Here is a 27,787-nt window from a genome sequence, read left to right on the forward strand (position 1 = left end):
TGAGAACTCGATTCTTAAAGAACACATTTCAAAAGTTGTTTTATTGAGGATTTCAATTTTGTGCAAGAAGCAACGGTAACAAAAAAAAAAGGATGGGTTTCGGATTTTATTAAACGAGCGAACCGAGCCATGTGCAAAAGACAACCTTTGCCGTCATACTACGACACGTGTGATGTGCCACACACAACACACATTTGCACACAAAAAATGGTACACTTTCTTTTTTTTTTGTTCTGGTTTTATTAAATAATCATTTCTGTTTATTTGTGTGGACATTCTTGAAAGTTGAGCTGTTTGTTGTTAGTCGGTGCCTCAGCTTTTCAATGGACATATTTATCAGTTTTTTTTTTTTTTCAATTTCAAACATTTTCGAACGTTACTTACTTGCTTTTGGGTTGTCTTGTTACTCCCAAGCCCATGGCAACTTTGTTGGGCCGTAACGTTCGTAATTTCTCATCTAGATATACCAGTAAGCACTAGCCTCCTCCTCCATATATATAGATGTATATTAAGCATTGTTAACATTTGGGAGTATTGTGTTTTGTAATATATATGTTACTTAAAGAGAAATTTTGAAAAAACTTTTATCTCTTTATTTTAACCACTAAACCATAGAGTTTTACGACTGTTTTAACGTTTATTATAGTTAAAATATACTCTATATTCTATACTCTCACACGCGATCGTTTCCCTGAAAACCTAAATAATGGGTATAATGTTAGGTACAAACCAACGTTTCACATCGGAAGTTTAGAAAAAAATTTTTAAAATATATAAGTAAAGTCCAACTCCAACTAGTATGAGGTTTTTTGGGAAGGAGCCCAATAACAAATCTGTGCGGACTTGAGTTGAGCATGTAGACTCAAAGCGGACAATATCATACTATTACGGAATTGGAATGAGCTTGGAAAGCCCAATAAATGGTATCAGAGCCTAGGTCAAAAAAGTGGACCTAAGAGAGTGGGCTTGGACCTATGATCGGTGTGAGAGAAGCCTTCAAATGTGACACGATAAGAAGGTGTCTTAAGAATTTCGTGAATAAAAAGGTGCCGAGTCAGGGTGCCAAGGTTTCGTTGAAGAGGAAGCCCAATGTTTGTGGTTTGTGGTTTGAAGAGGAGATTGTTGGGTACAAACCAACATCCCACATCGGAAGTTTTACAAAAAAGTTTCTAATATATAAGTAAAGTCCAACTCCAACTAGTATGAAACCTTTTGGAAAAGAGCCCAATAACAAATCTGTGCGGAACTTGAGCATGTAGGCCCAATGATATTGAGTTGAAATGAACTTGGAAAGCCCAATATATAACCGAAGTGAGGTTTGGTCCGAGATATATGAACCAAAAGAGAAGTTTATATGTAAGAATATTTCTCACCAAAAATATATTTCTAATCAATTAGTTTTGAATTAAAAGATATAATCTCACCGAATTATGACAAATTATAATGCTAGCTAGCTTCCACATATATACTATTATCAACAACAAAAATGATTATATAACAAATATAGTCGGAAAGATGGTTTTCATTCCTCCATGTTCCCTAAAAAAAAAGGTTTGAGATGGACTAGCTAGCTAGCGTTATCATTATGAATTAGATAAAGAGATATGTGCACGAAACTCTTACAGTATCGACTTATATTTGTAAATATGTCATGTATTGTTCGATATTGTTCGGATTATTCATGCCTTGACCCACATTATAAGATATTTTCATCACCAAATCAGTTGATTATCATTTTTTCAATAGAACTACGCATTGCGAATTCTGTTCTCCAATATAAAATATATTCTTGCAATCTGTAAAGTTCATAAAGGTAAATTAGATATCGCCCTAAAGTTATAAAGATAAAATTGTTTAAAATAATTGTAAAATAATTGATAAAAAGAATAATAAAAACAACGTTAAATTTCTTCCACGTTCTTTTTCTTAAGTGCACATACATGCATCTAAATGTGGGATGGATTCACGATTGAGTAGATTAATGTTAAGTTATATCAAAATTATATCTGGATATATAACTACATAAAAACATATACATGAAGAAATTGCAAACGTACCGGTGGTGAGGTGCTATACATTGATAATGAAGTAATATATATGGTTATATATAGATCCATGGTTACAACGCCATATTGGTTTTATATCCTCCCTGCATTTACCGGTCTGCAATCTCTTCTATAATGAGTTAGCACCTCCTTAGCTGTTGTTACCAAGCTTACCTGGGAGATTATATCAAACAAGGCAGATACGTATATATATGTTACATTTCATCTTTGGAAATAGCATATATTAATGTAATAGAGACATTTCTTGTTAATGTCAATGGTGTAAATTTTGTCATATTGTTTATCTAGCTTCTTATAACAAAGCCAACTATATACATACTTTAATAATTAACAAATGTACACAAATGTACGTAGTAAAGGTTTCAATTGTGAAGCTAAGCTAAAGATGCTCATACGTCTCTTCTAACTCATTTTCTTCCTTTTTCCTTTATTTGCTGTCTTTGGCTAAAACAGAAAGCATTTATTCCTATGACCTAACACATTACCCTCAGAACTTATCCTACATGCCTCGTGGACTTCTTATATACATGCAAGTACATATACATATACATATACATAGAATAAAGATTGATGCACCATGCAGGACATAGAATCACGCATACATGCAATTGTGAACACACACAAAAGGTTATATATATAAATGGAAAAAGCATCATCGTGACACTGAGTGGAGTAGTTGAGCTTCGGATTAAATATTTGTTGACATTTCTATAAAACTGCCGACCCATTTTGGGCTCATCTCTATCATACATAAGTAAGCCTATATATGCCTTATAGCAAGAGTGAGACAAAAGGCACTATTATACCAGTGCTTGATCCTTATACAATCACTGGTAAATATAGACATATCTATAATATATATATATATATATATATATATATATATAGAGAGGCAATCATCCACTTATTATATATGCATGCATCATCCAACTTAATTTGTGTTCTGGAAAAAATGAATACTAGAGAAAGAATAAGCACTGGCCGACATATCTATCGAGTGATCTAAATTGTTCCATAAGAGAGATAATGGGTCGCATCAATGATTAGACCAACACGATATTTGATCCTAATATTCATAAGTACATCTACATCAGATAAACTCCGTTTCTGTCAAAGCATAGGAATTTTATCCCACTTATGATATCTCTCGATGTGGATTTTCAGCTTCGGACAACAACGAAAAACCCTTTATGCCTTTGTGGTCCATTTAAAGTTTTTAAATCCTTTGCAAACCAAAAGATATATATGTTTGAGCTCTTTATAGAATTGATCACTCCTATAATTATATAGACGCTAACATTAACAAATACAAACATATATATGAATATGAGCTCGCAAGGGCTTGAATTCACACAAAAAAATATATGACATATACGAAGTTACCTTAAGGATTGCGCATAGTTTGAGGTACAATATCACCAAGTAAGCCTTCCTCTGATGGGTTAGACACGGCAAGTGCATCTTCAGTTGTAGATTTGGGTAACCGCGGTGAAGGAGCATTATTGTCTCTGTGAAGTTGATGAAGGAGTTCTTGGTAATAATAAGGATTTGGTAATGGGGGAGGGAGATGGTGATGAGATGTGAAGCTATGAGGATCGTGTGAAGTGAGGATTCCGCCACGAGGGAATCCAATGGTTTGATGACAATGTTGTCCTTCGTATGTTGTGATCACTATCGATGGATCTTCGGATGAACGTTCTACTCTCTTCTTCACCGTGCATCTGCTGTTTGTGCATCTATAGTAGCTCCTATATATCAAAAACAATAAATGAGAGATCTTTTAATTACCTTGCATATCCGTTAACTAAGAGAATGATCGAAGAAACTGATGATATATAGAAGACCTTGGGAATGGGCTATTCTTGACGGCTTTTTGCCCATATTTACGCCATCGGTATCCATCTTCAAGATTATCCACATCACTCTTGGTCATGAATGCAAATCTCGGTTGCCGAATTCGCTTTTGAGCCTTCTTCTTCTCCTTCACTCTACAAAAAAAAACATCAAAAGATTAGTACATCACCATGCATCAGAATCACAGAGTAACCAATGAATCAAGCCATCAAATTCTAAGAGATCTCACAAAACATGGATTCTAATCCTAATATTTGTCACAGTCAAACAGCCACGGGAAAAAAAAAACGTTACTTGACTTCAAACATTTTCATTAAAATCATCCATTCTACATTGCTATACCATTTTCATTCATCTTTTAAGTTAAAACCCTACATAAGGAACATCTTATGAAACTACGATCGACGAGACAAGAATTGTTAAAAAAATCAGTGTCTTTTTAATAACTTTGCTAGATAGACACTATGTAGGATAAACATCATTAAAACGTTAGACACTTTTTGACCTAACATTAGTATAATTAAAAAAAAAGGACGAGGAGAAAAAGAAGATGTAGAGTGCACGCTAATATCACAGCCGCAATAGCGGCGGAGTTGTTCCTCCCATTCATCATTATTTACTCCAACTGCCACCGACGATTCTTTACATAATTACTAATTTCTCCTTCCCTCTCCAAAAATTCTTATGTACTGTACGGACGAACTCGTCACTCTCCATCTTCTTGTGATGCCAAAGAAATGACTCAAAAGGAGAAAAATAAATGAGAGAAAATTGGGGTTTTTGGCTTTGGTCCCAAGGTAAAACTAAAACCCTCCCCACCACCACCAACACCAAGATGATGAAGTAAATTACGATCGGACCCCTGCAAACAAAAAAACACACACGTGTTTCTCGTCTCAGTAAAAAAAAAACTCACGGTGTCTCCGGTGGTGGTGTTTTCTCGGCGGAGGCGGTTGAGTTCTCGGCCAGATCTTCACTTGAACTTGAGGTAGCGGAGGGATTATTATTATTAGAGGTCGAAACCTCTGTAACGGCAACAGAAACGGCGGCGGATGAGGAACAAGAAGAAGTGACGGTGGTAGGTTTGACTCCGGTGGTTGGTGTTAAATCGGAGTCGAATCGGAGACTGTGTTGATGATCGGAGGAGTGGTGGAGGTTCCATCCGAAGTCAGAGAGGATATTGGAAGTGTCTCTGTCGAAGAAGTCAGAATCTTGAGAAGTGAGTTGTCTCCAAGCAGAGTCGTCGTTGGTCAGATCGGGATTATCAGGATCGTTCATGATGAGAGAGTACTGATAAGAAGATAGAGAAAGAGAGGTAGAGAGAGAAGCTAGGGTTTGTTCTTGATTGGAAGAGAAAGAAAGAAAGAAAAGAGAGGAGAGAGTGAAAAAAAAAAAAACTTTGAAGCCCGTTAAAGTGCAGTGTCTCGTCAAGGACCGATCTCAGACTCTCTTTCCATTGAGATTTTTTTTTTTTTTTTTTTAATTTTGGAAATTGCGTAAACACAAAAATTATTAATAAATAATTCAAGAGAGAGGAAAAAAAAAAAAGAGAAGGTTGAAAAAAATGGAACGTCAACGTCGAGAGGGTCAAGTGAAACGGAACGGGAGGCTGTTAGTAGCGGAAGTGAGAGGCCCACGTCTACTTTTCCGTCCCTAGATCGACTCCTATTTTTAGACTTGGATTTGCATTTACTCGTTGCTTACCTCTTCCCTATTTTGTTCAATTATAAAGAAATTATTTAACATGAATTAGACTTCTTTCACTATTAAAATTGGTACCACTAATTCAAAGACGAACGAGTAGCAAAAAAAATTAGTCGTTAGGCTAACGACGTTAGCGACAACGATAACGATTAAGTTTTGTTTGTTTTCTAGTTGTTGGTTCATTGAGACTTTGTTTTTCACACATCAAGGAGTAGTCGATGATAATGTTGTTAGCAACTACAAAACAAACATAATTGAGTTATTGATCTTTGTTGATGTCGTGAGCGATTACGAAACAGATATACGAACTATCACGAGAAAATTCGCAAAGTGTGTTTTCCGGCCTAAATAAATATGTAGGGTTAGTTCATACCCGAACTCCAAAAAGAATTGAATTTCAAACCCGAACTTTATATTTAGTGTCTAATTTGGAATCGTAATTAACGGTGTTACGCTTGCTGAGTGAAATGACACGTGTTTGATGTTATGGCCTAAACATATATCGGTCTCGAACCCACGACATTTCACTCATTTATGCAGCCTATTACCATTTGATCGAAACGCCGGGGGTTCGAGACTTGATTAATGCTAACTTTTGATAAAACTTCAACTCTAACGCTTAAAACGACGTTATTTTAAGCCACGTTATCAAATACGGATCATTTGATTTAGCAACTGTAAAAGATGACTAACATCCGTTAATTACGAATTTGAATTAGGCACAAAATATAAAGTTTAGGTATGAAATTTTAATTTTTTTGAGATTTGGATATGAATTAACCCTACGTATTTGTTCAGGTCGAAAAACACACTTTGCAGAATGTACGAATATGAAATTACCCTTTTCTCGAACTATCACACCCCTAGTTCGATTTGGTATAAATTTCTGTTATATGAGTCCATGAGATTCCTTTTTTGGTGTTAAAAATAAGCTTTAACTTACAAATACCACCGACTTATTGTGGTTTTGATGAAACGAGAAAAAAAAGAAGCATTTTATTGAAGAGAAAAGAGGAATTATTAAAAATGATTAAAGTATGTATATTTAAATTTTGATTGAAAATTAGTTAGAAAGTAAATAATTGGTTCCTGCGTGTTGTCCGTGTCGGATATGACAAGAATCTTAGCGAATGTAAACCACAAACAATTAACCAGCCACGTGGAAATTCTTAATCCTCATAACTCATATATGATGATTATCATTCTAATCATATTCACATGTTATTCCATATTTATATTCCCATAATTGCAATCCATCAAATAAACGTTTGCGGTCGCACCCAAGCAAAACCATATCTTCAAGAATCATGTAAAAAGTTCACCGTAGAAAAAAAAAAACGACATCGAATTTTTAAAAATAGTAAGTCTATATTTATAATCACTAAATTAATCGATATTTGTAAAATAAACGGATTAAAACGAGACACATGTCTAGGTGATGTCTAACCATTATTAGAATATTGTTGAAATCATGTAACATATGTACCACACGCTACTACGCTAACAACATATATAGATACAGCTGTAATACAAGTTGTGTTTTAAAAATTTTGATTATAGAAAAATAGTTATAACTTTATGTCTTTATCCATATGCACTTTTGTGAAAATATATGGATAGACATAATTTAGATTATCATTTGTATTCTAATCAAAGAATTAAGTATTAATACACATCTAAATAGCAACATTATATATTCTTTACCATTTTTGGGTTTGGTCTATCGATCTCGGAGCTATTAGAACGCTAGCATCTACACGTCGAGAATCGTTTGTGCGTACACGCAAGAGGGACACCTACTTGTATTTCCACAATCCATCTATATCCTCGTAGGCCCTTTGATTCGATATACATATCCTCGGAAAAAAAAAAAAATAGTGGATTATGAATAGAAAGTATCAATAATGGTCCTCTCACAAAAGAAAAAAGGTATCAATAATGGGAGCAAATCATGTTGGAAATCAAATCAACATAAATATTGTATTATATGATATATCGTTAAAATGGTTACTAATTAAATAAGTGTTTTTAAGTTTCAAGGATTTACAACTTAAAAAATTAGCTATAAAAGGACTGACCAATTTTTTTATATATCATTTAAAGTTATTGCTCACTTCTAATGTTATATATATATATATATATATATCATATAAATAGGAACTAAAATGATTTAACAAAATCGGTACAACGGATACAAAAATTGGTAATGTCATGCCATCTCTTACCGTTTCAAAGTATCATGCCATCTCTTATTGTTAAACAATTTTTTACCGCTTCATGTTGCCGTTAAATTCCATTGATTATTCGTAAATGCACAAAAAAAAAAAATCATATATATGCACAAATTTCTTATACCATATTTTATTTATAATTTATACACGAATATTATAAAGTTGGAATCCAAATTGTGATATATAGTGTTGCGGCCACAAGCCCCCTTCACTAGGTACAAACTATTTTTCCTCATATCATTATTCACAAAATGTAAACCTAATTGAACATGAATGAAATCGTTATTTATAAATGAATACGTCAAATGTGAGCAATTTGTTATTCGACTGTTTTGTATAAAAAAAATAATAATTAATTATTCTGTCTGTTTGTGTTTCACCATTTGGTTAGACTTTAAACACTGCATTACGGTAACAAACGTTTTTGTTTTTTTTAGGGGCAAAAAAAAACTATTACGAACTTTTTAATAAGATTTTCTGTTGCAAAAGTTAATGGATGAATCCAAATTTGTATAAAATATTTTTTGTAAAATCTACTGCTAGGGTTTATCGTTTACAATTTTAGTTGATAAATATAATTTATTTAAAATGTAAAAAAAAAATTAATTAGCTAGCAGTATAAATACTTGTGATCTAATACTTGTTTAAGTGAATAAATAGTTGGTATTATGAATCAAAGATCAAATTTCATCATCTACAAAAGTTGATGTGATTTTGACCTGATTATTGTAGACTAGTTTTGTGACAAATATATTCGACTTTTGGACTTTTTTATTAAAAATAAAGATAGTTAAACTCTTAATCACTTCTTCGGCATATGGTTCATAAATTTGCGTATATAATAAATTATTTTTGTGAATTTTTGTATTGACTTTGTAATAACCATTGCTTAATGAAAGTTTTTAGAATTAAAAAAAAAAAAAAACTCTTACTCACTGATACACAAATGACTACGCGATACATTATAAATAATGAGATCAGTACGCGTCGACAAAAGTGGGGGCCATGGTGCGAGATCGAGTCATAAAGTGACATAAGTCAAGTGGCATTCATCAGTCAGGAGCGATGAACCTTGAACTTGGAATTCCATCACACAATTTTCATGGAATTTAACGCAATTAGACTTTCTCTTAATTAGTATCTAATCATCATCTTTTAACATTATAAAATCAAACTCCATGTTTTCAAGAAATCATAATCATTATTGCAAATCTAAAAGAGAAATAGTACTAGATTACGAATCATCCATGATTCTAAAACGACCACGTTTGCTCCTTTTTGGAAAACGACAGTCACGTTTACAATTCAATTAACCAATGACTAAAATTCCCTATTATTTCCATTTTCTATAAGAGAAAAGAAGATACAAATATTAGGCTTAGACCAACACCCTTGTGGCTTGTATCTTATGGGTTTCATCTTTTTCTATTTGTAATCTCATGTAAACACTTACTTTACTAATGAAATGAATGGAGGAGATAAAAAAAAAAATACACTCCTTATATTTGGGCCAATTCTGTATATATCACAATGGGCCGTACTAAATTATGAGCCCACAAGATCCATAAGCCATGTCTATTATTTGGCGGCTTGTTTCGTGGTAAATTATTTCAGACTCCTAAGAATAAAATTACAAAATGGATTCACTTATTATGTATATATAGAGTATAGACTATAGAGATAGAATAGAAGTGAACTAAAAAATATTCTGACATATGGATAATCTTCTACAATCTTTCATGATTCTTCTCTAACCGGATCTTCGTGATTGATGTAATTTCCGATTAGTCTGCGATCTTTATCTTTAGTTCTCTATCTCAGTTGGTCTCTCCAAGCAGAGAGTATTTGGGTTTGGCTCCAATAGAAATCCTTCACAACCTACAATCTCATAGTAAAGCAGAGGTACGTTTCTGGTTTTACTGTTTTGGTGACACAAACTCGAACATGTCGTAAGTGAAGGAAGAGAAAGATTTTGCAAAAACACTGAAGAATGAAGATAACTTAAGGTTCACGAAACTACCCAAAATAAGGTCCAATGTAGCTTCTTGTCAAATTTATTGGCCAATCTTGTATTTTCCATATCTAAAACAGTAATCCTTCACACTTTTGTTCCGAAACAAATCAATTACAGAAAAAAGGAAATTTATGGTTCGGAATGTACAAGGTCACGGATTCACATTTATGGATATGGAAAATGTAACTTTCCTATAGAGACCCATCTTTCAATTTTCCCTATCTTACCCTCTTTTTTTAACCTAGATTTTTTTCTCATAATAAATTATACGTAACGTATCCACTGATGTAGCTAAGCATTAAACACTAAATTTCCAATTCACTCAATATCTTCCCTTCTCTCACACAACTTTCTTTTTCCAAGAATTTCTCTCTCTCTTTCTCTCCATTAGACAACACAACAAGACACTCGAAGATCTCTCTCTCTCTCTCTATAGCCAACGATGAAGATTAGCCGGAACAGTCCGATCAATATCCTCATCGTCTTCTTTCTTCTTACGACCGCAAGAGCAACAAGAAACTGGACTAACCGAACCCACCGAACCGTTCCTAGGGTTCAACACGCGTACTACGCATATCCTCACCGTTCATGCGAATCTTTCTCTCGTCCATACGCACGCTCTATGTGCATTGAGCTCGAAAGAATCCACAGAAGCAGTCGACAACCGTTGTTCTCTCCTCCACCTCCTTCGACGGAGATTGATCAAAGGTACGGCGTCGAGAAAAGACTTGTTCCCTCCGGTCCAAACCCACTTCACAACTGATCCAAGGAAAGAGCTACCTAGGGTTCTTCTCATTTTTTTCTTGTAAATCTTTCTTCTTTCAATTACTTTCTTGATCTTTTTGTATTGTGCAATTAGTCAATTACTACGTTATGAGCAAAACTAGTACTATTTCCATGCTTGTTTTTGGGCTTATCGATTGTGAAAATAGGGCAGAAACAAGCTTGGAAATAGTTTTATTTGCCAAGGATCTTGATCTTCACTTCCTTGTTATATTACTGCATCAAAAATCTTATTTTAAAACAAAACGGTAGAAAAAAAAGAAGGTCAGCTCCATACATTGTTTTGATTGAGACAGGAGGTTGAGATTTGACAAACAAAAGAAACACATGAGTTCCATTAATTTGGGAGCTGAATCTCTCTCTTGGCTCTTGCTTTGGAGTTTTAAATAATAAATGGGCTTTATGATTTATGGGCCTTCTCAATTGGATATTATGGAATTTGATTGCCAAAAATCTCCTACGGGTAAGAAGAACCGTAAGATTATGATATGTAGATGCAAACCGAGAAGGTGCTACAAAGGTAAAATGATTTATTTTGATATTTTCCAATTCTTTAATTATTTGTTTTCAAACTCTTTAATTTCAAAATATTTTTCTCTATTGCTAGTCTAGATTTTTATGATGAATTATGCAACCCAAGTATTAAGAAAATAAAATACTTTTCATCGTTAAAAACTATAACTATTTACCACACTATTTATGAATCACTAATTTTTAAAACATTAGTTTGTAATAATTACAAATGAGAATCTAGTGTGTATTATTTACAAAACTTTTTTTTTTTAATCATTGAATGATGATGTGACAAATAGAAATAAATCCTTCAACACATAAAAAAGAAAGAAAACAATTGTGATTCAAAACTGAAAATTGAAGCTGTGACTTCCATAGCCAAAACTGATGATCATTTTCATTTGTGCCACTCTAGATTGGTGGCCCACTGATAAGTGTGACTTTTGCCAATGTCCTTGTCTCCTTGGGGCCAATCTGGTCTCAACAATTTGGTATGTCCTATACATTTCTTATTATATTATCACACACTTTTAAAAACATCATTCTTTTCTTGATTTCAGGATTTGTCTAATTCCATCCTTCAAAATGCAATCAAGGGTAACATTGATTATATATATATATATATATGTTGTTGTATCTTTTTTAACTAATGATAAATTGTGAGTACACTATAATAAATAAATGTAACAGCATTTGGGGAAATGAAATGAGGATACGAGTTGGAGGATGGTTACAAGACCGGATGTGGTTAATGCTAAACCGGGTTCTACACTCTTACGTACGTACGCAGAGCTAGGCATGACCACGGTTACGGTTATTACGGTTACGGTCGATTAACCGCCGGTTACGGTTATAAATTTTCTTTAACCGTAACCTTAACCATTATATATACGGTTAAAACGGTTACGGTTAAAAACGGTTACGGTTACAACGGTTACGGTTAAATACGGTTACGGTTATTTGATGCTTACGATACGATTAATATCGGAGGTAAAATCTTACGAGTTACCTAACTTATTATACTACTTTGAATAGAATTAAAAAGTATGTTATAAACCAAATTTTCTTCATTTTTAGCAATATAGCATTAGAACATATTTGTTTGAAAAAAAACCATTTTTCCTAACGTAGATTTTTTAATGTGCGGTATCATTTACTTTTTTTTGAAAATCTTTATCTGAACATTCGAAATTTGTTTTTGCATCATCCACAGCTACAATCATATTTTTAAAGTCTTTACTATGCGGTTTTGACACGTTTACGGTTAATTGACAGTTACGGTTAGTATATTTTTTAACCGTAACTAATCTGTTTTGACGGTTAACGGTTACGGTTTTTAACCGTTTTATACAGTTACGGTCCGGTTACGGTTGAGAAACGGTCCGGTTACGGTTCGAAATACGGTTACGGTTAGCTTTTGGTCATGCCTACGCAGAGCTATAGTCACGTTTGGTCTAAGAGGAAGGATATGGATTAGAGATTGGAACGCTAAGAACTCATATGATCTAATGAAATACTCAGTCGAAAAGGGTTACAAGATCGATTCATACGAAGTCGGGAACGAGCTTTTTGTTCATCTAGAGTATCGGCGAATGTGGAAGTGAAACAGTATGCACAAGACATGTAGAAGCTAAAGAGAGTGGTGGAGAAGCTGTACCAAGATGAGAAAACTCAGCCTAAGGTTCTAGGATCAGCTGGTTTTTACGATGAGAGATGGTTGAACGAGTTTCTTCTTCACTCTGGTTTCTAAGTTGCTCTTTCTGTCTTAGATCTTGTTAGGTTGTTATGGTGGTTCCGTATTAAGGGAAGATTAAAAACTATAGGTATTGTAAAGTAAAATCCCAAAAACTATATACATGAATTGCTTAACAAATCTCACATAAACTAACAAAACTTCTCTTAGGAGACAAGGAATCTATCTAAACTGGGTAATCTCTTTGACGTACTAAGAGATCCTAACTAGAAACCCTTTGTGAGACCCTAAGCTAATGACTTGAATTAAGGGAAAGGTATTGCTTAAGCAGCCTTTCCCAAACTAAACCTTCCTTGTCTCCAAATGCAATATCTATCTATATATTAGTTGACGGTACTATCCAAAATTTCAAGATACGATTCTGAACAAACTGTAGCGTTATGAACGATACCAGGGAGCAACGAGCAAAACCTGTACCAATGGCAGCTGTGGTGGATCAATGGAAGGAAACAGAGCTAAGCAAATCAAGAAACAAGTGTGTGTTATGTTTTCTTTCTTTGTTGTCCTGTTTAAATGTTGCTAAGAGGCTAATGGGTTTGAGATTTTTGCAGGTACGAGAAGCTAAGTGAGAAGATTGTGTCATGGGAAGATAAGAAGAGGAAAAAGGCAAAGAGAAAGCTTCATAGAACAGAGGTGCCTCTTCTTTTCTTTTTTTTCTCCACTTTCCTTTGGTTCCAGAAACTGATTCTTGCATAATTAAAGAACTAATCGATGTGATGAATGTGAAGAGAGCTGTAGAGAAAACAAAGTTGAAGGCGGTCCAGAGGTTCACGGACGAAAATGAACGTATTGAGATCATCGTTGCAAGTGCAAGAGCACATGCATATGAGAGTCGAATGAAAGAAGAGTTGAAGGTTAAGGAGAAAGCAAACCTCATGAGAACAACTGGTAGGAAACCCTCTGCATGCCTCTGAATCCTGCAAAGTTGCAGGAAATGTAAAACCGAACATTCTTTAACCGCTGATCACTATTGTCCAACATGTAAAATGCAGACACAAATACATAAGGTGTTTTAATCTATTAGAGTATAAGAGAGAGATAACACACATGTGATCCATTATGGCACAAATCTGCAAACCAAAACTTTAGACAGTTGCACCACAATACTAAAACCAAGAGTTCAAAATCACAAATACAATGCCCAAGCTTGTAATAAATAATATTTTAAAAAATGTGCAAAATTACCACAAATCATAAAAACTTCTTCTGAGTTCCGACCATCAAAGACTCCAAGTCCTAAAAAAGGGTTCCATAATGAAACTACAAACACACAGACTGGGCCGAGCAACCAATAATAGGAGTCATGAGTTCAGAACCAATCTCATGATGATGTTATTTCATGCACCAACCTTTCTAGAATAGGGTAAGCAAAATATAGTACCAGACCAGCTGGAACTGCGAAAAGTATTGTGAGGAGGAAGTAAAGGGCAAGAATTATGAGGCTACCAGGTATAGCAAAGAATACGATCAGAAGGAAGATGATCACAAACGGAAACTTGGAGGTGAAAGAGATGAAAAAATCGAGAGATTTGTGAAAAGAGAAGTGTTGTCTGCTTGGTTGGTTACTGTGGTCATGATGTGGCAAAAGTTCTGTAGACTGGTTACGCAATAAAGGTCTTGCAATCAGATTGTTGTTGCTGCTCTGGTTCCCCAGAGACATGCTACACCTAGGAGTCGGAACCGATTGCTGGTTATCGCTGACCAAAGAAGCATGGCTTGTCCTGTCACCATTCAGACTCTCAACCATCCAGAGAAGGAAGAAATTCTTCCGAGGGAACTTTAGATTACCCTTGTAGACAATCCTGAACGAAAGCAACTGACACCACGGGCACGAGACGAAAAACGGAATCCTGATATCTTGGCTCGAGAGTCTCAAAACAGCAGATTGGAGCCCAAAGACACAATTCTGACAAAGAGTATGACCACACCATAACACATAGGGAACATTCTCGACAATGTTGAAAGATTCCCAACATATGGGACATTCTAATCCCTCTTCATCCCTGCTAACATTTGAAACCTCGTCATCAGAGCATTGAGAGGATGCTTGAGCTGGATCTTTAGGGGACTTCTTTAACCCCATACTTCCAATGACATTCGACGCAAAGCCCCACATTTTGATCAAACTTTATAAAATCTGAGCCAATGTACAAAACATTACCCAGTAACCTTCCCAGATTGAAAAGAGCTTCTTTGACCAATACCCATCATTTTTACGAACCTGGATAACAAGTGAAGAGAATCATAGATAGTTAAGCAAACATTACATATGAAAATATTCACAAAAACACAAACTTTTCAGAATAACAAACATTATATATGTTATTGGGACATGAACAAGATTACAGATCAGAAGAATGGCAAACAAAAAAAAAAAAAAAACTGTGCCCTCGAAAGCTCAATGTACAAAACAAAACAAAGGTTGATTCATCTTAATCAAAACCTTAAATATACTCATAAACTCGCATGAACTTTTAGATGCAGAAGACGCAATAGATCAAAAAGAGCAATCTAGGTTAAAAATTCGATTTTTAGGTTCCGTAACAGATGAAGTTTTACTTACCGTTAAATCTTTCAAATCAGATACGCAGATGTATTGAAGAAGATATCGAAACGGGGAAGAGAGGAAGAAGAAGAATAAAGCCTCTCTCTTTTTCTCTCTCTCGTTGATCCGCCGTGATAGTTTTTTAATGGCAAAACGCAAATAAAGACATCGGAGCAGACGAAGAAAACGGCGTCGTTTAGATGGTTGCTTAGAGAGTATTGACCCTTGTTCTAAAAATCCCCGCCTAAACCCGATTACTCCCCGCTTAATCGCTAGGCCCACCCTATCCGCCTCGATTAATGACTAATCCCTTAAAGAAATCAGTCACCCGATTACTCTCCGCCTAATCCGATTACTTCCCGCCTAATCCGATTATTCCCCGCCTAATCTTACATATCCCGATTATTTTTAGATTGCTAGTATAAAAAAACTTTTTATTTTTGTTATTCAATCATTTGAATTGAGAGTTTGTAATGTTTTACAATAATTTATGTTCAAATTTTAATAAAAATCATAAATTTGTCTCAAAAATACATTTTTATGTGTTTACTGCAATTTTGAAAATAATATTAGATTAATATGTTTTAAAAATATTAAAATAACCCTAAAACTAATCCCCGATTAATCCCCGATTTTTCGATTAATCGCTAGGCCCATGCCGAGCGCCCGACTAGCGCCTAGCGATTTTTCAAACAAAGGTATTGACCAATGTGCACGTGCCATAAGTGTGATGGTTTTAACGGCTGAATGCTTTTTTTTTTTTTTTAATTAATTGTTTTGTCAAACCTTCTTGATGAGTGAGAGGGTTTCGAGGTTTGAGGTATATTCGCTTAAAACGACAACTCAATTTTTGTGTCGTAGCTGGTTTTGATGTTGTGGCTACTTCATCGATCCATCTCTCTAATCACAGTTGTAGAAATTTGTTCTTGACATGAAGTTGAAATTCTGATTAGGCTCTTTCTCGATTCGCTTTTGGTGAATCAAATTTCTTTAATTTCAGGTGATTCCTCAATCTCACGACCTCTCTGTTTCTTAATTTTTCGATTTTGTGATTAAAGCTCAACGATTTAGATTAGTATTATCTGAAAGTTTTCATCTTTTTTTTTTCTCTTTAACTGTAGACTATGGCTGATTGGAAATTATTAGGTTTTTGATTGCATTAGTACGATCTGGTTATGTAATTTTGATGATTGTGGACGTAATTTTACTTGGGCATTGAGAATTTCCCAACTTTCTTACTTGTTTTGTTTGTTTCCCATTTCCAGTGAAGAAGCTTTTGACAGGAGCATATACTAAGTCTTGGGCAAACCCTCTTTATAGTGGGGGAGGTAATAAGGTGGTTTCTGGTTTGATCTACAATGATGTATCAAGCCATTCCCACGGCGGCAACCATTCGTGGTGGAACTCCAACAGAGAGTGGTGATTACGTTGTTACTTTGGATCAGATTCCACGGTGGAGTGATGTTGAGCAGAGGTCATCTTTGGAGGGTGAAACAGGAGATCCTGCACATTCGAATCCACGGTATGCAAACCCTTTGGCTTCGTCTTCTGAAGCAGGGAGCAGCGGGAATGGGATGGTATCTAAGTTTCCTGTTGACCACGAGATAAACTCTAGAATATACCTGTGGAGAGGGGAACCTTGGAACCTTGAGGTTGATGCTGTTGTGAATTCGACAAATGAGGTAAGCTGATGTCAAGGAATTGTGTTTGATTGCGTGTAAGTAAGTTGCTCTTAATGTGCGTCTTTTGATATGGTTGAATTTCTTGGAATTGGAGGACAGAACTTGGATGAGGCACATAGCAGTCCTGGTCTACATGTGGCTGCTGGACCTGGCCTTGCAGAGCAATGTGCTACATTGGTATAAACACTTTATTTCACTAATTTCTAAAACAAGATTATTTATATATACTATTAAAGGGATTATATTATGTATTGTCTTAGATGGTTGCGTGAAAGAGTATTTTTTGCTTATTCTTTGTTTCTTGACAGGGTGGATGCAGGACAGGGATGGCAAAAGTAACAAATGCCTATGATCTACCAGCGAGGTAATTGGTGATGGAGAAAACAGTTTTAAGATAAATTCAGTATTTACCTAGAAGACTAAAAAAGAAAGAAAATTGTGCTCCTTGAATTTAGCCTCTGCTCTATCTTTCAACTATCCTTTTGTCCGTATGATAGAGCTTCTCCATTGTTGGCTTGTTGCTTCTGTACAGTTTTTACATCCTGTGTGAGTACTACATACTGTGATTTCTGATGAATTTTTCAAATACCAAACATTCTGTGCGACTTTAAAACATTTTGTGCGACGTAGTCCCCAACTCCAAAAAATGTTTTTTTTTGTTGTGTCTTGTTCAGGCGGGTTATCCACACAGTAGGACCCAAGTATGCAGTAAAGTATCATACAGCTGCTGAGAATGCTCTAAGTCACTGCTATAGATCTTGTCTGGAGCTTCTCATAGACAGTGGCCTTCAAAGGTGTGTGAAGTGAAATTACTTTCCTTATTTTATTTGCAACAATCTGATTCTTTAGTAATTTTGTGATTTTCTTTGTTTTCTAAACTCAAGAACTTGATTTTGGTTTGCATACAACATTGCAGTATCGCTATGGGCTGTATATACACAGAAGCCAAAAACTATCCCCGAGAACCAGCTGCTCATGTTGCCATAAGTAAGATAGTTCTTCTCTTTTTGAACAGTCTCTTTGCTTTTGATCAAATGACTGTCAAGTTTCCAACTCATGGGTTGTGCGGTTTTCAGGAACTGTTCGCCGCTTTCTAGAAAAGCAAAAGGATAAAATCAGTGCCGTTGTTTTCTGTACCACCACATCCTCTGATACAGAGATATACAAACGGTATCTTAATTCGCTGCAACTGGTTTGCAAGAACCTTTACTTATTTTGTGTAATCGTAGTAATCGATTTGCTCATTTTCAGTTTCGAGAACCTTTGCTTTCAGAATTATTCACATAAATACCATAGCATGTAGAAATGCTGGCAATGTATATACCATAATTTCTTATAGTTAAGCAATGCCGAACATTGCTGAATTTGACTCTCTAAATGTAGATTACTTCCACTTTACTTTCCTCGAGATGAACATGAGGAAGAGGTTGCCATCTCAAAGCTTCCAGCTGATGTTGGAGATGAAAATGGTGAGACGGTTATAGACGAACGTAAAATCAGAATACAGGCGCTGCCAAATAAACCTTCACCCAGATCTTTTCCAACTCCACTCGAGCGCCCTTCTACTGATCTTACTTTGTTACGCAGGTTGGTGAACTCTGACTGCTGCAGTCTTTGCAGTTTATTGTATCACTACTTTTCACTCTATTAATAGCCATATGATTTCAGGAACTCGAATCATCTTGATTCGTATCTGGATCCTGCCTTCATGTCCTTGATTAAGGATCCAGATGAAAGGCGCAAAGAACAATGGGAGAAGACTGCACAAGCACAAAGTGGATTCAATTTTGTTAAATTGCTAGGATTTGGTGATCTAGGAGGACCCCCTCTCTCTGCTGCAGAGGAATACTCACTTCATTCGCGATACCTAGCGAAAGCTAATTCTCTCAACCTTTCCGAGATTGCAGAGATGAAAATTGTGTATGGTTTCTATGTCCTTGGTTTTCTTTCTCTCGCTTTGCCTTGCATAAGTTCACTTTATATGCCCTTGAGCCAATGACTACTGGAACAGACATTGACAAAGCCCTTTCTGTTTTCTTTCTTCAGCTACCGTGGTGGTGTTGACACCGAGGGTCATCCTGTAATGGTTGTTGTAGGAGCTCACTTTTTGCTGCGTTGTCTTGATCTGGAGCGTTTTGTGCTTTATGTTATAAAGGTAAGCACGCATAGCATACCTTCTCTAACATACTGCAGTTCTGTCTCAAAAACTATCTTGTATTGATTTTCTTTGACTTTATACGGTGTCTGACGATACTGTAATTGGTGCAAATTTACAGGAATTTGAACCTGTGATACAAAAGCCTTACTCGATTGTCTATTTTCATTCTGCAGCATCTTTACAAGTGTAAGTTGATTGTTAATATTGTTTATTGGAAAAAGACTCCTGTGCTCTATAAACTTCACTAACATTTTTTTGCTTTTACGGGTCTTGATTTTACAATGTGAATAAACAGCCAACCAGATTTGGGATGGATGAAAAGATTACAACAGATACTTGGTCGAAAACACCAGCGTAACCTTCAGGTATGAAATCACACCTACTAAACCTCATAGAGGAAGTTTCCTCCTTGTCCCAATCCTGATCATCTCTGCTTCTTCCAGGCAATCTATGTTCTTCATCCAACTTTTCACTTGAAGGCTACAATTTTAACTATGCAATTCTTCGTGGATAATGTGGTAAAGTCCTGAATTATTTCAAAGTCCCAGCCTTTTCCCCCGGTAGACTCGAGTCATTCTAATTTGCTGTCGTTTTCTTGTTCCATTTCGAAAAATCCGATAAGGTTTGGAAGAAAGTTGTATATGCAGACCGACTTCTGCAGCTGTTCAAATATGTTCCTCGTGAGCAGCTGACAATCCCAGACTTTGTTTTCCAGTAAGTTGAGTCTCCTCTTTACTCTCTATTATCATTGTTCAGTTGTCGATTTTTTTTAATCACCGGGTCTTGTGTGAAAAATCGCAGGCATGATCTTGAAGTTAACGGAGGAAAAGGTCTAATCGTTGATCCAAGAACAAAATACGTTTACCAACGGCCATGAACCAAAATCAAAGACAGTTACTTTATCCAGTACTTGTATGTTTGCTTGTGCAATATTTCTTCATTCTTTCATGCTTATCTTCTTCTCAAGATTTTCGCTACCCTTTTTGTGTATGATGATCCTGGGAGCAAATAAAAGTCTTCTTCTTCTAATGTAATCTAAAGTTTGAATCTTTGTTTATAAATCCATTTTCTCAGCAGAACAAAAAAAAAGAAAAAGAGCCAAAAGTCTTCTCTTTTTTTCTCTGTTTGTCAATGTTCTTGTTCAGCTGAAGATGACGCAGTACATGCCATTGTTTAGATCATGTTCGAGCTTACGATTAGTAAGTCAGCTTCATGCTCACCTCCTCGTCACCGGCCGTCTCCGTCGTGATCCTCTTCCTGTGACGAAGCTCATTGAATCATACGCTTTCATGGGTTCTCCAGATTCGTCTAGGCTCGTCTTTGAAGCTTTTCCTTACCCTGATTCCTTCATGTACGGTGTTCTCATCAAATGCAACGTCTGGTGTCATTTACTCGACGCTGCCATTGATCTGTACCATAGGTTGGTTTCGGAGAAGACCCAGATCAGTAAGTTTGTGTTTCCGTCTGTTTTAAGGGCTTGTGCGGGTTCGAGGGAGCATCTGAGTGTTGGTAGGAAAGTCCATGGGAGGATTATTAAGAGCGGTGTAGACGACGACGCTGTGATAGAGACGTCTCTGTTGTGTATGTATGGTCAAACGGGGAATTTAAGTGATGCAGAGAAGGTGTTCGATGGAATGCCTGTGAGAGATCTTGTGGCTTGGAGTACTCTTGTTTCTAGCTGTCTCGAGAATTGTGAGGTGTTGAAAGCATTGCGGATGTTTAAGTGTATGGTGGATGATGGTGTTGAGCCCGATGCTGTGACGATGATCAGCGTTGTAGAAGGATGTGCTGAGCTTGGATGTTTGAGGATTGCTAGGTCAGTCCATGGACAGATAACGAGGAAAATGTTTGATTTTGATGAAACACTGTGTAATTCTTTGCTTACAATGTACAGTAAGTGTGGGGATTTGCTTAGCTCGGAGAAAATCTTTGAGAAGATCGCCAAGAAGAACGCTGTTTCGTGGACAGCTATGATTTCTAGTTACAATCGTGGCGAGTTCTCTGAAAAGGCATTGAGAAGTTTCAGTGAGATGTTAAAATCTGGAATTGAGCCGAATTTGGTTACGCTTTATAGCATTTTGAGCTCTTGTGGATTGAACGGGTTGATTAGAGAAGGCAAGTCGGTCCATGGTTTTGCAATTAGACGAGAGCTGGATCCGAACTACGAGTCGCTTTCTCCGGCCTTAGTTGAGCTGTACGCTGAATGCGGGAGACTCGGTGACTGTGAGACAATTCTACATGTGGTTGGTGATAGAAATATTGTGTTATGGAACTCTCATATATCTCTATATGCACACAGAGGTATGGTGATTGAGGCATTGTGCTTGTTTAGACAGATGGTGACATGGCGAATAAAACCGGACTCATTCACTTTGGCAAGCATAATCTCTGCATGCGAGAATACTGGTTTAGTCCGGCTAGGGAAACAGATTCACGGACATGTTATAAGAACGGATGTTTCGGATGAGTTTGTGCAAAACTCGGTGATAGACATGTATTCTAAAAGCGGATTTGTAAATTTAGCATGCACAGTGTTTGATCAAATCAAGCATAGGAGCATTGTGACATGGAACTCAATGCTCTGCGGGTTTTCTCAGAATGGTAACTCCTTAGAGGCGATTAATCTCTTTGACTATATGTATCATAGCTGCCTCGAGATAAATAAGGTTACATTTTTGGCGGTTATTCAAGCGTGCTCAAGCATAGGTTCACTGGAGAAAGGGAGATGGGTTCATCACAAGCTCATCGTTTGCGGTATAAAGGATCTTTTTACTGATACAGCTCTAATCGACATGTATGCCAAATGTGGAGATCTCAACACAGCTGAAACCGTCTTCAGGGCCATGTCGAATAGGAGCATTGTGTCATGGAGTAGTATGATCAACGCGTATGGAATGCACGGACGGATAGGATCCGCCATATCTACATTCAATCAAATGGTGGAATCTGGAACCAAACCTAACGAGGTTGTCTTCATGAACGTTCTCTCTGCTTGTGGTCACTCTGGTTCCGTTGAAGAAGGCAAGTACTACTTTAACTTGATGAAATTATTTGGCGTATCACCAAACTCGGAGCATTTCGCCTGTTTCATCGACCTTTTGAGCCGTTCTGGTGATCTCAAAGAAGCATATAGAACCATCAAGGAGATGCCTTTCCTAGCTGATGCTTCCGTTTGGGGTTCTCTGGTCAATGGATGCAGAATCCATCAGAAAATGGATATCATCAAAGCCATTAAAAATGACATTTCGGATATTGTTACCGACGATACGGGATACTACACTCTTTTGTCCAATATATATGCTGAAGAAGGGGAATGGGAAGAATTCAGGAGAATGAGATCAGCTATGAAGAGTTTGAATCTCAAGAAAGTTCCTGGGTACAGCGCGATTGAGATTGATAAAAAAGTTTTCAGATTTGGAGCTGGGGAAGAAACCTGTTTCCAAACAGAGGAAATCTACATGTTTCTTGGGAATTTACAGAATCTAACTCTTGAAGAAGATTATTCACAGATCAACGAATGAAGCACAAGTCATATATTTTTAGAGCCATGTATATATATTCTTTATTGACCCAATAGAAAAAAGAGTTGCAGATTTTGTAATAACCAACCAGCTTAATACAAATCAATCATGTTTTTCTTTTCTTTGGCCCTTCTGAGAGAGGACAAGATATACAAAGGGCAACCAACACCCACAAACATGGGGTGAGGTGATTGAAAATAATAAAACATCGATCGCTGAATCAGTCTTTGTTCATTGTTACTTTCTCGGGTTCTTTTTCCCTCTATAATGTTCCTCAAATCGGTTTTGTTTCAAGAAAAACTTTTATGTTAATATCACTGTTGGGGGAGTACCTGCAGGGCACCTTTGTCGCCTCGGCCTTCTAGTTGCATTTCCCCATCCTGTAAGGCTCCTATCTTCCAGTCCCACCATTTGTACACTACTGTTATTCATTGGCTGCGCCAAAGACGAGCAAACCGGAGCTCTGTCAATGTTGCTGACCATTCGTTTTCTTCCTCGGTTTGAGCTCCTTCGGGCCACTCCTGAGTTCCAATTGTAGCCTGTGGCTTTCATAAGTCCCTCAAACATCTGAAGATCTTCGGTTACTTCGAGCCTAGACAGAGAAGCAAGCCCAGGGAGAATATCCCTTTGAAAATCCCGCTTTGGTCTTCCTCGTCTTGCTTGTCCTCTTCTTGGCCTATTTGTTGTGATACCCACAGAACCCGTCCCATCAAATTTCAGATATCCCGGAATTAAAGGCTTCGGCATGTAGTCTTCTTCTTTGGTCAGGAGTAAGTTCAGAGTCATTGTCTCGAAATAATCAAACTCACCTGAAGAATATTCTTCATGACAGCCTTCAGAATCTCTGGCTTCCAAACAAGCATCAATTTTTTTCTCTAAATCATTGCCACAAGAAGCTATTATGTTCACAAACCAAGAGAGCGGGTCCTTGGCAACTGCATCAGTCAAAGAGGAAGCAGCTTCATCAGTATTCCGGCAATGGTAAGACAGTGAGATAGTGACGATAGCTTCTGCTGCTGCCTCAATGAGTTCATCCAAAGAATCTCCAGCTTCACCTTTCTCTAACCCTGAAATGTCTGCAGCTCTGTTCACTGGACATTTCGCTACTTCATCTTCATTCTCAAGAGTCGGGAGAGCTTCCAAATCTATCAAAGTAGTTGCTTTTGTTTCCATTCTTGGATTAGAACACAAGCCAGAATCTTCATCCTCGCTAGCACAGAAATTCAAGTCAATGTGCTGCCTGTGAGTGGCAGCTTTTTTACCTTCTTCCTTGTCCAGAACAACTGCTTCAGAAACCGAGGTTTCACATGGCAGGTTAATATCGAGGTTTCTCTTCACCAAGGTGTTTACTTTCTTGGGTTCATTAGAGATACACACAGAAGAAGTGATAAGGGAAGGGTGCTCCTTGCAAATAGAATGCTTCTGAGAGATAGGGAAACCAAGAATCTTTCTACTGCTCTGTGAATTGGCCATTTCAACATGTCTCAAGTTGGCGTCATTAGAACATGAAACAGACCTCAAACCATTCTGAGGAGATACATTATTTGAGCTGTCACCCATATCACTTCCATCCATGAATTGATGATTTGCAGAAGCATTCAAATCCAAACCGCCATTGGTTATTCCATTTTTGTTAATGGGCATAGGTTTTATCGAGGGCAACCCAGCAGAGCACTCCTGCTTTTTTGGTCCTTGAAGGTTTTCAAGACTCCGATGCTTCACACTCTCACTCAAAGAACCATTAGTAACAGTCCCTTTTGGGCCATTGTTAAGATGATTAAAGTTTCCTGATGGTAAATTAAAGGCAGATTCCTTCGACACTGAAGAGAATCCTTGGTTAAGCCCGTTAGAATCACGGCTTCTCATCTCCGCACTTGAGTCTGCTCTTGCTTGTGTAGTAAAATTCAAGAATGGATTCGCTTGCAGTGGCAGGGGTTTCTGATCTGAGCTGCTACTTCGGTTCTCCCAAGATGAAATCCAATGGCTCCAAGGTCTGACAGATTCAGGGCGGTAGCCATGATTCAAGCTTGGAGCATTTGATGCCACACTTGAATCCACATAGCTATCATACGAAACTTCAGGATTCCTTTGAGGAGCTTCCCATTCAAAAGATGCTCTTTCGCCGGATAACTTCCTATGGTCAGTTGAAGGGTAGCCCAGAGGTTGAAATGCACCGTTAGAATGAACTTGTACCGAATGGGAAGGCAGGCATAACTTGTCTCTTGGAGTGCTTTTTCCGCTCCCTATAACCATGCAGCAATAGAGAAACATCAGAGAGTAGAAGATAAGCAAATAGCTACTGTATCAGTAACACAATCAACAAAAACCAATCTAGAAAGACATGCACTGCCATCACAAGAGCTCTTTGCCAAACTTTCCCCACATAAAATGGAGCAGAAGGCATAAAACAGTTTCACCTCCCATGAATATAGTTTCAAAGGGTAGAGAAACGAACATGTAACTTTAATGAAAAATCTCACCTGCTTGTAGAACCATCCATCCATTTTGACTTGCATTTTCTTCCAACCACTGGCCTTGCACATGTGAAATGTTTCTTCCATAAAGAGAATATATGTCCCCGGAAGAAGAAAGAGGAACTGATTCTTGGCAATGGACAGGCTCGTTCAAGTCAGTAAATCCATTTGGTTTCTTCAAAACCAAAGAAGAATCGTTCCGATGAGAAGAAGCACTGCCTCTTTCAAAGAACAACTTTCCATCACCAACTTGTTTTGACTGCTCATAAGGAGGACAAGTCGTATATTCACTCTCTCTATCGAGATACTCATCTGCGGGAAGTTGAAGATCAATCATTGTTCTCCTGAGCTTCACAGGTCTAACCTCTAGCACATCCTTCCCATTTTGCATAGAAACATTACAAGCTGGAGAGCTACCACCTTCACCGCATATCGAGTTTCCCAAAAGAAATCCTCGTTTAATCGCATTTTCCGGTGTAGGCTCATTGTTCTTTCCCCTAACTTCATCCATCAAACTCTTCTGTGTCCTATACAAACGGTGAAGTTCATAAACCTGCATCAACCAAAACAAGAAAAAAAAAAACAGATCAATCAAATATAACAGAAACATAAAACCAAAAGCATTCGAGTTACACGAAAAAGGCATAACTAATTCGATACCTGATTCTTAAAAACAGCTTCGTGTTGAAGCATTGTTTGTTTTAAAAAATCTCTCTCGTAAGAATCTGTCGCAGGAGGTCTCGCCGAGAAACAACAACCATTCTGATACTTCCCAAATGGCAAATTTTGATCACCATTAGAATGTAACATTGAAAAGCTACAAGTATTAGAATCTTCACTTAAATCCCTCATTGAGGGTAAGAAGCTTCCACAATGAACTGTTTCTCCCATTCCTCAATAAAAAAAAAAAAACAACGCTTTATTAGCCCATTGATTCAAATCACCGACGACATTATATGATTTGATCAAGTAACCAATTCAATAAAATGAATGATCCGAGCATTTAAAAAAAAAAAAAAAAAAAAAACATCTGAGCTGAATTTAGCTGTAAAATTCACAAGTAGAACAATAAAAATTCCCAGAAAATTGGAGCCGCCATTGAAGGTGAAGAAGCTGAATCTAAAGCGATCCTTGATTAAGAAACTCAAAATTACTCGAAAAAGGTTTTAAAAAAAAAAAAAGAGAAAGAAGAAAAATCTGACAAACAAATTCATTAGCCGTACGATGAACAGTAGAAATTATCAGATGCTTAAATTTATCAGATAAAGAAAATCAAAATCAGCTTCGATTAATTTCAGAAAAAAAAACAGTAGAAAATTAATATACAAATTAGAAAAAATAATGGAGATAGAGATTATTGATTTACCTCTACTTCTCAGACGACGACACACATCCTCCTCTCCTCTCTAATCTCGCTTAATTACACTTAACTCCCAAATCGGCGACAAAAATTATACAAATGAGATAAAATATTTTAAAAAAGTGTTTTAATTTTTTTGGTTTCTGAGATAATACTAAAAATAAGAAGCGGAGAGAGAGAGAGAGAGGGAGATAGAAAATCTAAGAGGAGAGACTATGGGAGAGAGAAGAAGAAGAAAGCTTAAAGAAGAGAATCAGATCATTATCATCATCATCGTCGACGTCGATCCGCTGGGCCAACTACTCTCTCTTTCTCTCTGTATCATCATCTGTCTTCTTCTTCTCTTTTTCTCTATCTATCTTCTGATTCTTAAAACAAATTAAACAAAACAATAAGACCTTTTTTATTAGAGTGATGAGAGAGAGAGAGAGAATAGTTTGGTGTAGAGAGAGAAAGGAGAGAGATCCCGTAAAATAGTTTTTTAAAAAATAAAATTAAAAATGAGAAAATTACATGAAAACACGAAACGACGCTTCTAACAACAGAGACGCGATATATTTTTGTCAACATCTGGTCTCTTTTTTTTCTCATCATTTTGTTTTACAGTTTTCTTTTAGGCTTTTCAAATTTTAAAGTGACTTTTCTCATGAATTTCAGTTTTGAATGCAAATTAATTTAAATGCAAAGTAATCTTTTCATTATTTGATTTGCAGATTGTATATCCTGAGTAATTATTAGATTTTGTTATATTTTACACACTTGCAGTAAAAAAAAAAAATTCAAATTGTTTGTTAAGTCGTGTTTATGTGAAAGTTGTTTCAGCATTAAATTGTTATTTTTTTCAATGTAGCTTGACTATATTTTTCATTATATATGAATTTGTATAATATATTTATGGTCGGATTTCTCCAGCTTTAACCTAGGAAACGTCAAATAGTTCCGGCGAATCAATTCGAGAGCTGAGTAAATTTTTCTTTTTTTATCTATTTAAGTTAATCTGAATTTTTCAGATTTAAATATTTTTTTAAAAAATACATTTAAATATAGTATACTTACCGAATTTGAAATATATTGATATAAAAATATTTAAATCAAAGAGCAGATTCATTATTTATTCATCATCGTGTAA

At 36.4% G+C, this 27,787-nt stretch overlaps 7 protein-coding genes across 8 annotated transcripts; 4 read left to right on the forward strand and 3 right to left on the reverse strand.

Annotated features, from left to right (window-relative positions):
- Nucleotides 1-1,894: 1,894 nt before the first annotated feature.
- LOC9324777 (probable WRKY transcription factor 57) lies at nt 1,895-5,384 on the reverse strand. The gene is made up of 4 exons (XM_021035960.1): nt 4,837-5,384; nt 3,911-4,054; nt 3,450-3,814; nt 1,895-2,219 (listed from the first exon to the last, which is right to left on the reverse strand). The coding sequence occupies exons 1-3, from the start codon at nt 5,196-5,198 to the stop codon at nt 3,451-3,453; spliced, it is 870 nt and encodes a 289-aa protein (XP_020891619.1). The 5' UTR covers nt 5,199-5,384; the 3' UTR covers nt 1,895-2,219; nt 3,450.
- A 4,201-nt stretch (nt 5,385-9,585) lies between these two features.
- On the forward strand, nt 9,586-10,930 carry LOC110231128 (CLAVATA3/ESR (CLE)-related protein 10). Its single transcript, XM_021036066.1, has one exon. It carries the CDS (start codon nt 10,312-10,314, stop codon nt 10,630-10,632), a length of 321 nt encoding a protein of 106 aa, XP_020891725.1. The 5' UTR covers nt 9,586-10,311; the 3' UTR covers nt 10,633-10,930.
- A 2,086-nt stretch (nt 10,931-13,016) lies between these two features.
- Nucleotides 13,017-13,964, forward strand: LOC9324778 (uncharacterized protein At3g61260). The gene is made up of 3 exons (XM_021036019.1): nt 13,017-13,393; nt 13,470-13,551; nt 13,647-13,964. Exons 1-3 carry the CDS (start codon nt 13,299-13,301, stop codon nt 13,830-13,832), a joined length of 363 nt encoding a protein of 120 aa, XP_020891678.1. The 5' UTR covers nt 13,017-13,298; the 3' UTR covers nt 13,833-13,964.
- LOC9323294 lies at nt 13,951-15,646 on the reverse strand. Its single transcript, XM_002888669.2, has 2 exons — nt 15,482-15,646; nt 13,951-15,139 (listed from the first exon to the last, which is right to left on the reverse strand). The coding sequence occupies exon 2, from the start codon at nt 15,032-15,034 to the stop codon at nt 14,240-14,242; it is 795 nt and encodes a 264-aa protein (XP_002888715.1). The 5' UTR covers nt 15,035-15,139; nt 15,482-15,646; the 3' UTR covers nt 13,951-14,239.
- Nucleotides 15,647-16,268: 622 nt separating this feature from the next.
- On the forward strand, nt 16,269-20,392 carry LOC9324779 (protein GDAP2 homolog). Its single transcript, XM_021034259.1, has 15 exons — nt 16,269-16,463; nt 16,729-17,145; nt 17,245-17,322; nt 17,454-17,509; nt 17,820-17,939; nt 18,062-18,132; nt 18,222-18,315; nt 18,529-18,732; nt 18,814-19,065; nt 19,192-19,300; nt 19,422-19,489; nt 19,599-19,668; nt 19,747-19,821; nt 19,926-20,017; nt 20,105-20,392. Exons 2-15 carry the CDS (start codon nt 16,822-16,824, stop codon nt 20,178-20,180), a joined length of 1,689 nt encoding a protein of 562 aa, XP_020889918.1. The 5' UTR covers nt 16,269-16,463; nt 16,729-16,821; the 3' UTR covers nt 20,181-20,392.
- Nucleotides 20,393-20,442: 50 nt separating this feature from the next.
- On the forward strand, nt 20,443-22,942 carry LOC110230704 (putative pentatricopeptide repeat-containing protein At1g69350, mitochondrial). Its single transcript, XM_021034258.1, has one exon. It carries the CDS (start codon nt 20,455-20,457, stop codon nt 22,822-22,824), a length of 2,370 nt encoding a protein of 789 aa, XP_020889917.1. The 5' UTR covers nt 20,443-20,454; the 3' UTR covers nt 22,825-22,942.
- Nucleotides 22,855-27,034, reverse strand: LOC9323295. Of its 2 annotated transcripts, XM_021034257.1 has the most exons (5): nt 26,665-27,034; nt 25,959-26,191; nt 25,735-25,851; nt 25,305-25,692; nt 22,855-25,067 (listed from the first exon to the last, which is right to left on the reverse strand). In XM_021034257.1, exons 2-5 carry the CDS (start codon nt 26,187-26,189, stop codon nt 23,128-23,130), a joined length of 2,676 nt encoding a protein of 891 aa, XP_020889916.1. In that variant the 5' UTR covers nt 26,190-26,191; nt 26,665-27,034; the 3' UTR covers nt 22,855-23,127. The 2 variants fall into 2 exon arrangements, with proteins under 2 accessions (XP_020889916.1, XP_002888716.1); XM_002888670.2 differs by having other exon boundaries at nt 25,305-25,851.
- Nucleotides 27,035-27,787: the final 753 nt, after the last annotated feature.

The sequence above is a fragment of the Arabidopsis lyrata genome (assembly GCF_000004255.2).
Source record: "Arabidopsis lyrata subsp. lyrata unplaced genomic scaffold ARALYscaffold_2, whole genome shotgun sequence".
In the NCBI taxonomy this organism is placed as follows: domain Eukaryota; kingdom Viridiplantae; phylum Streptophyta; class Magnoliopsida; order Brassicales; family Brassicaceae; genus Arabidopsis; species Arabidopsis lyrata.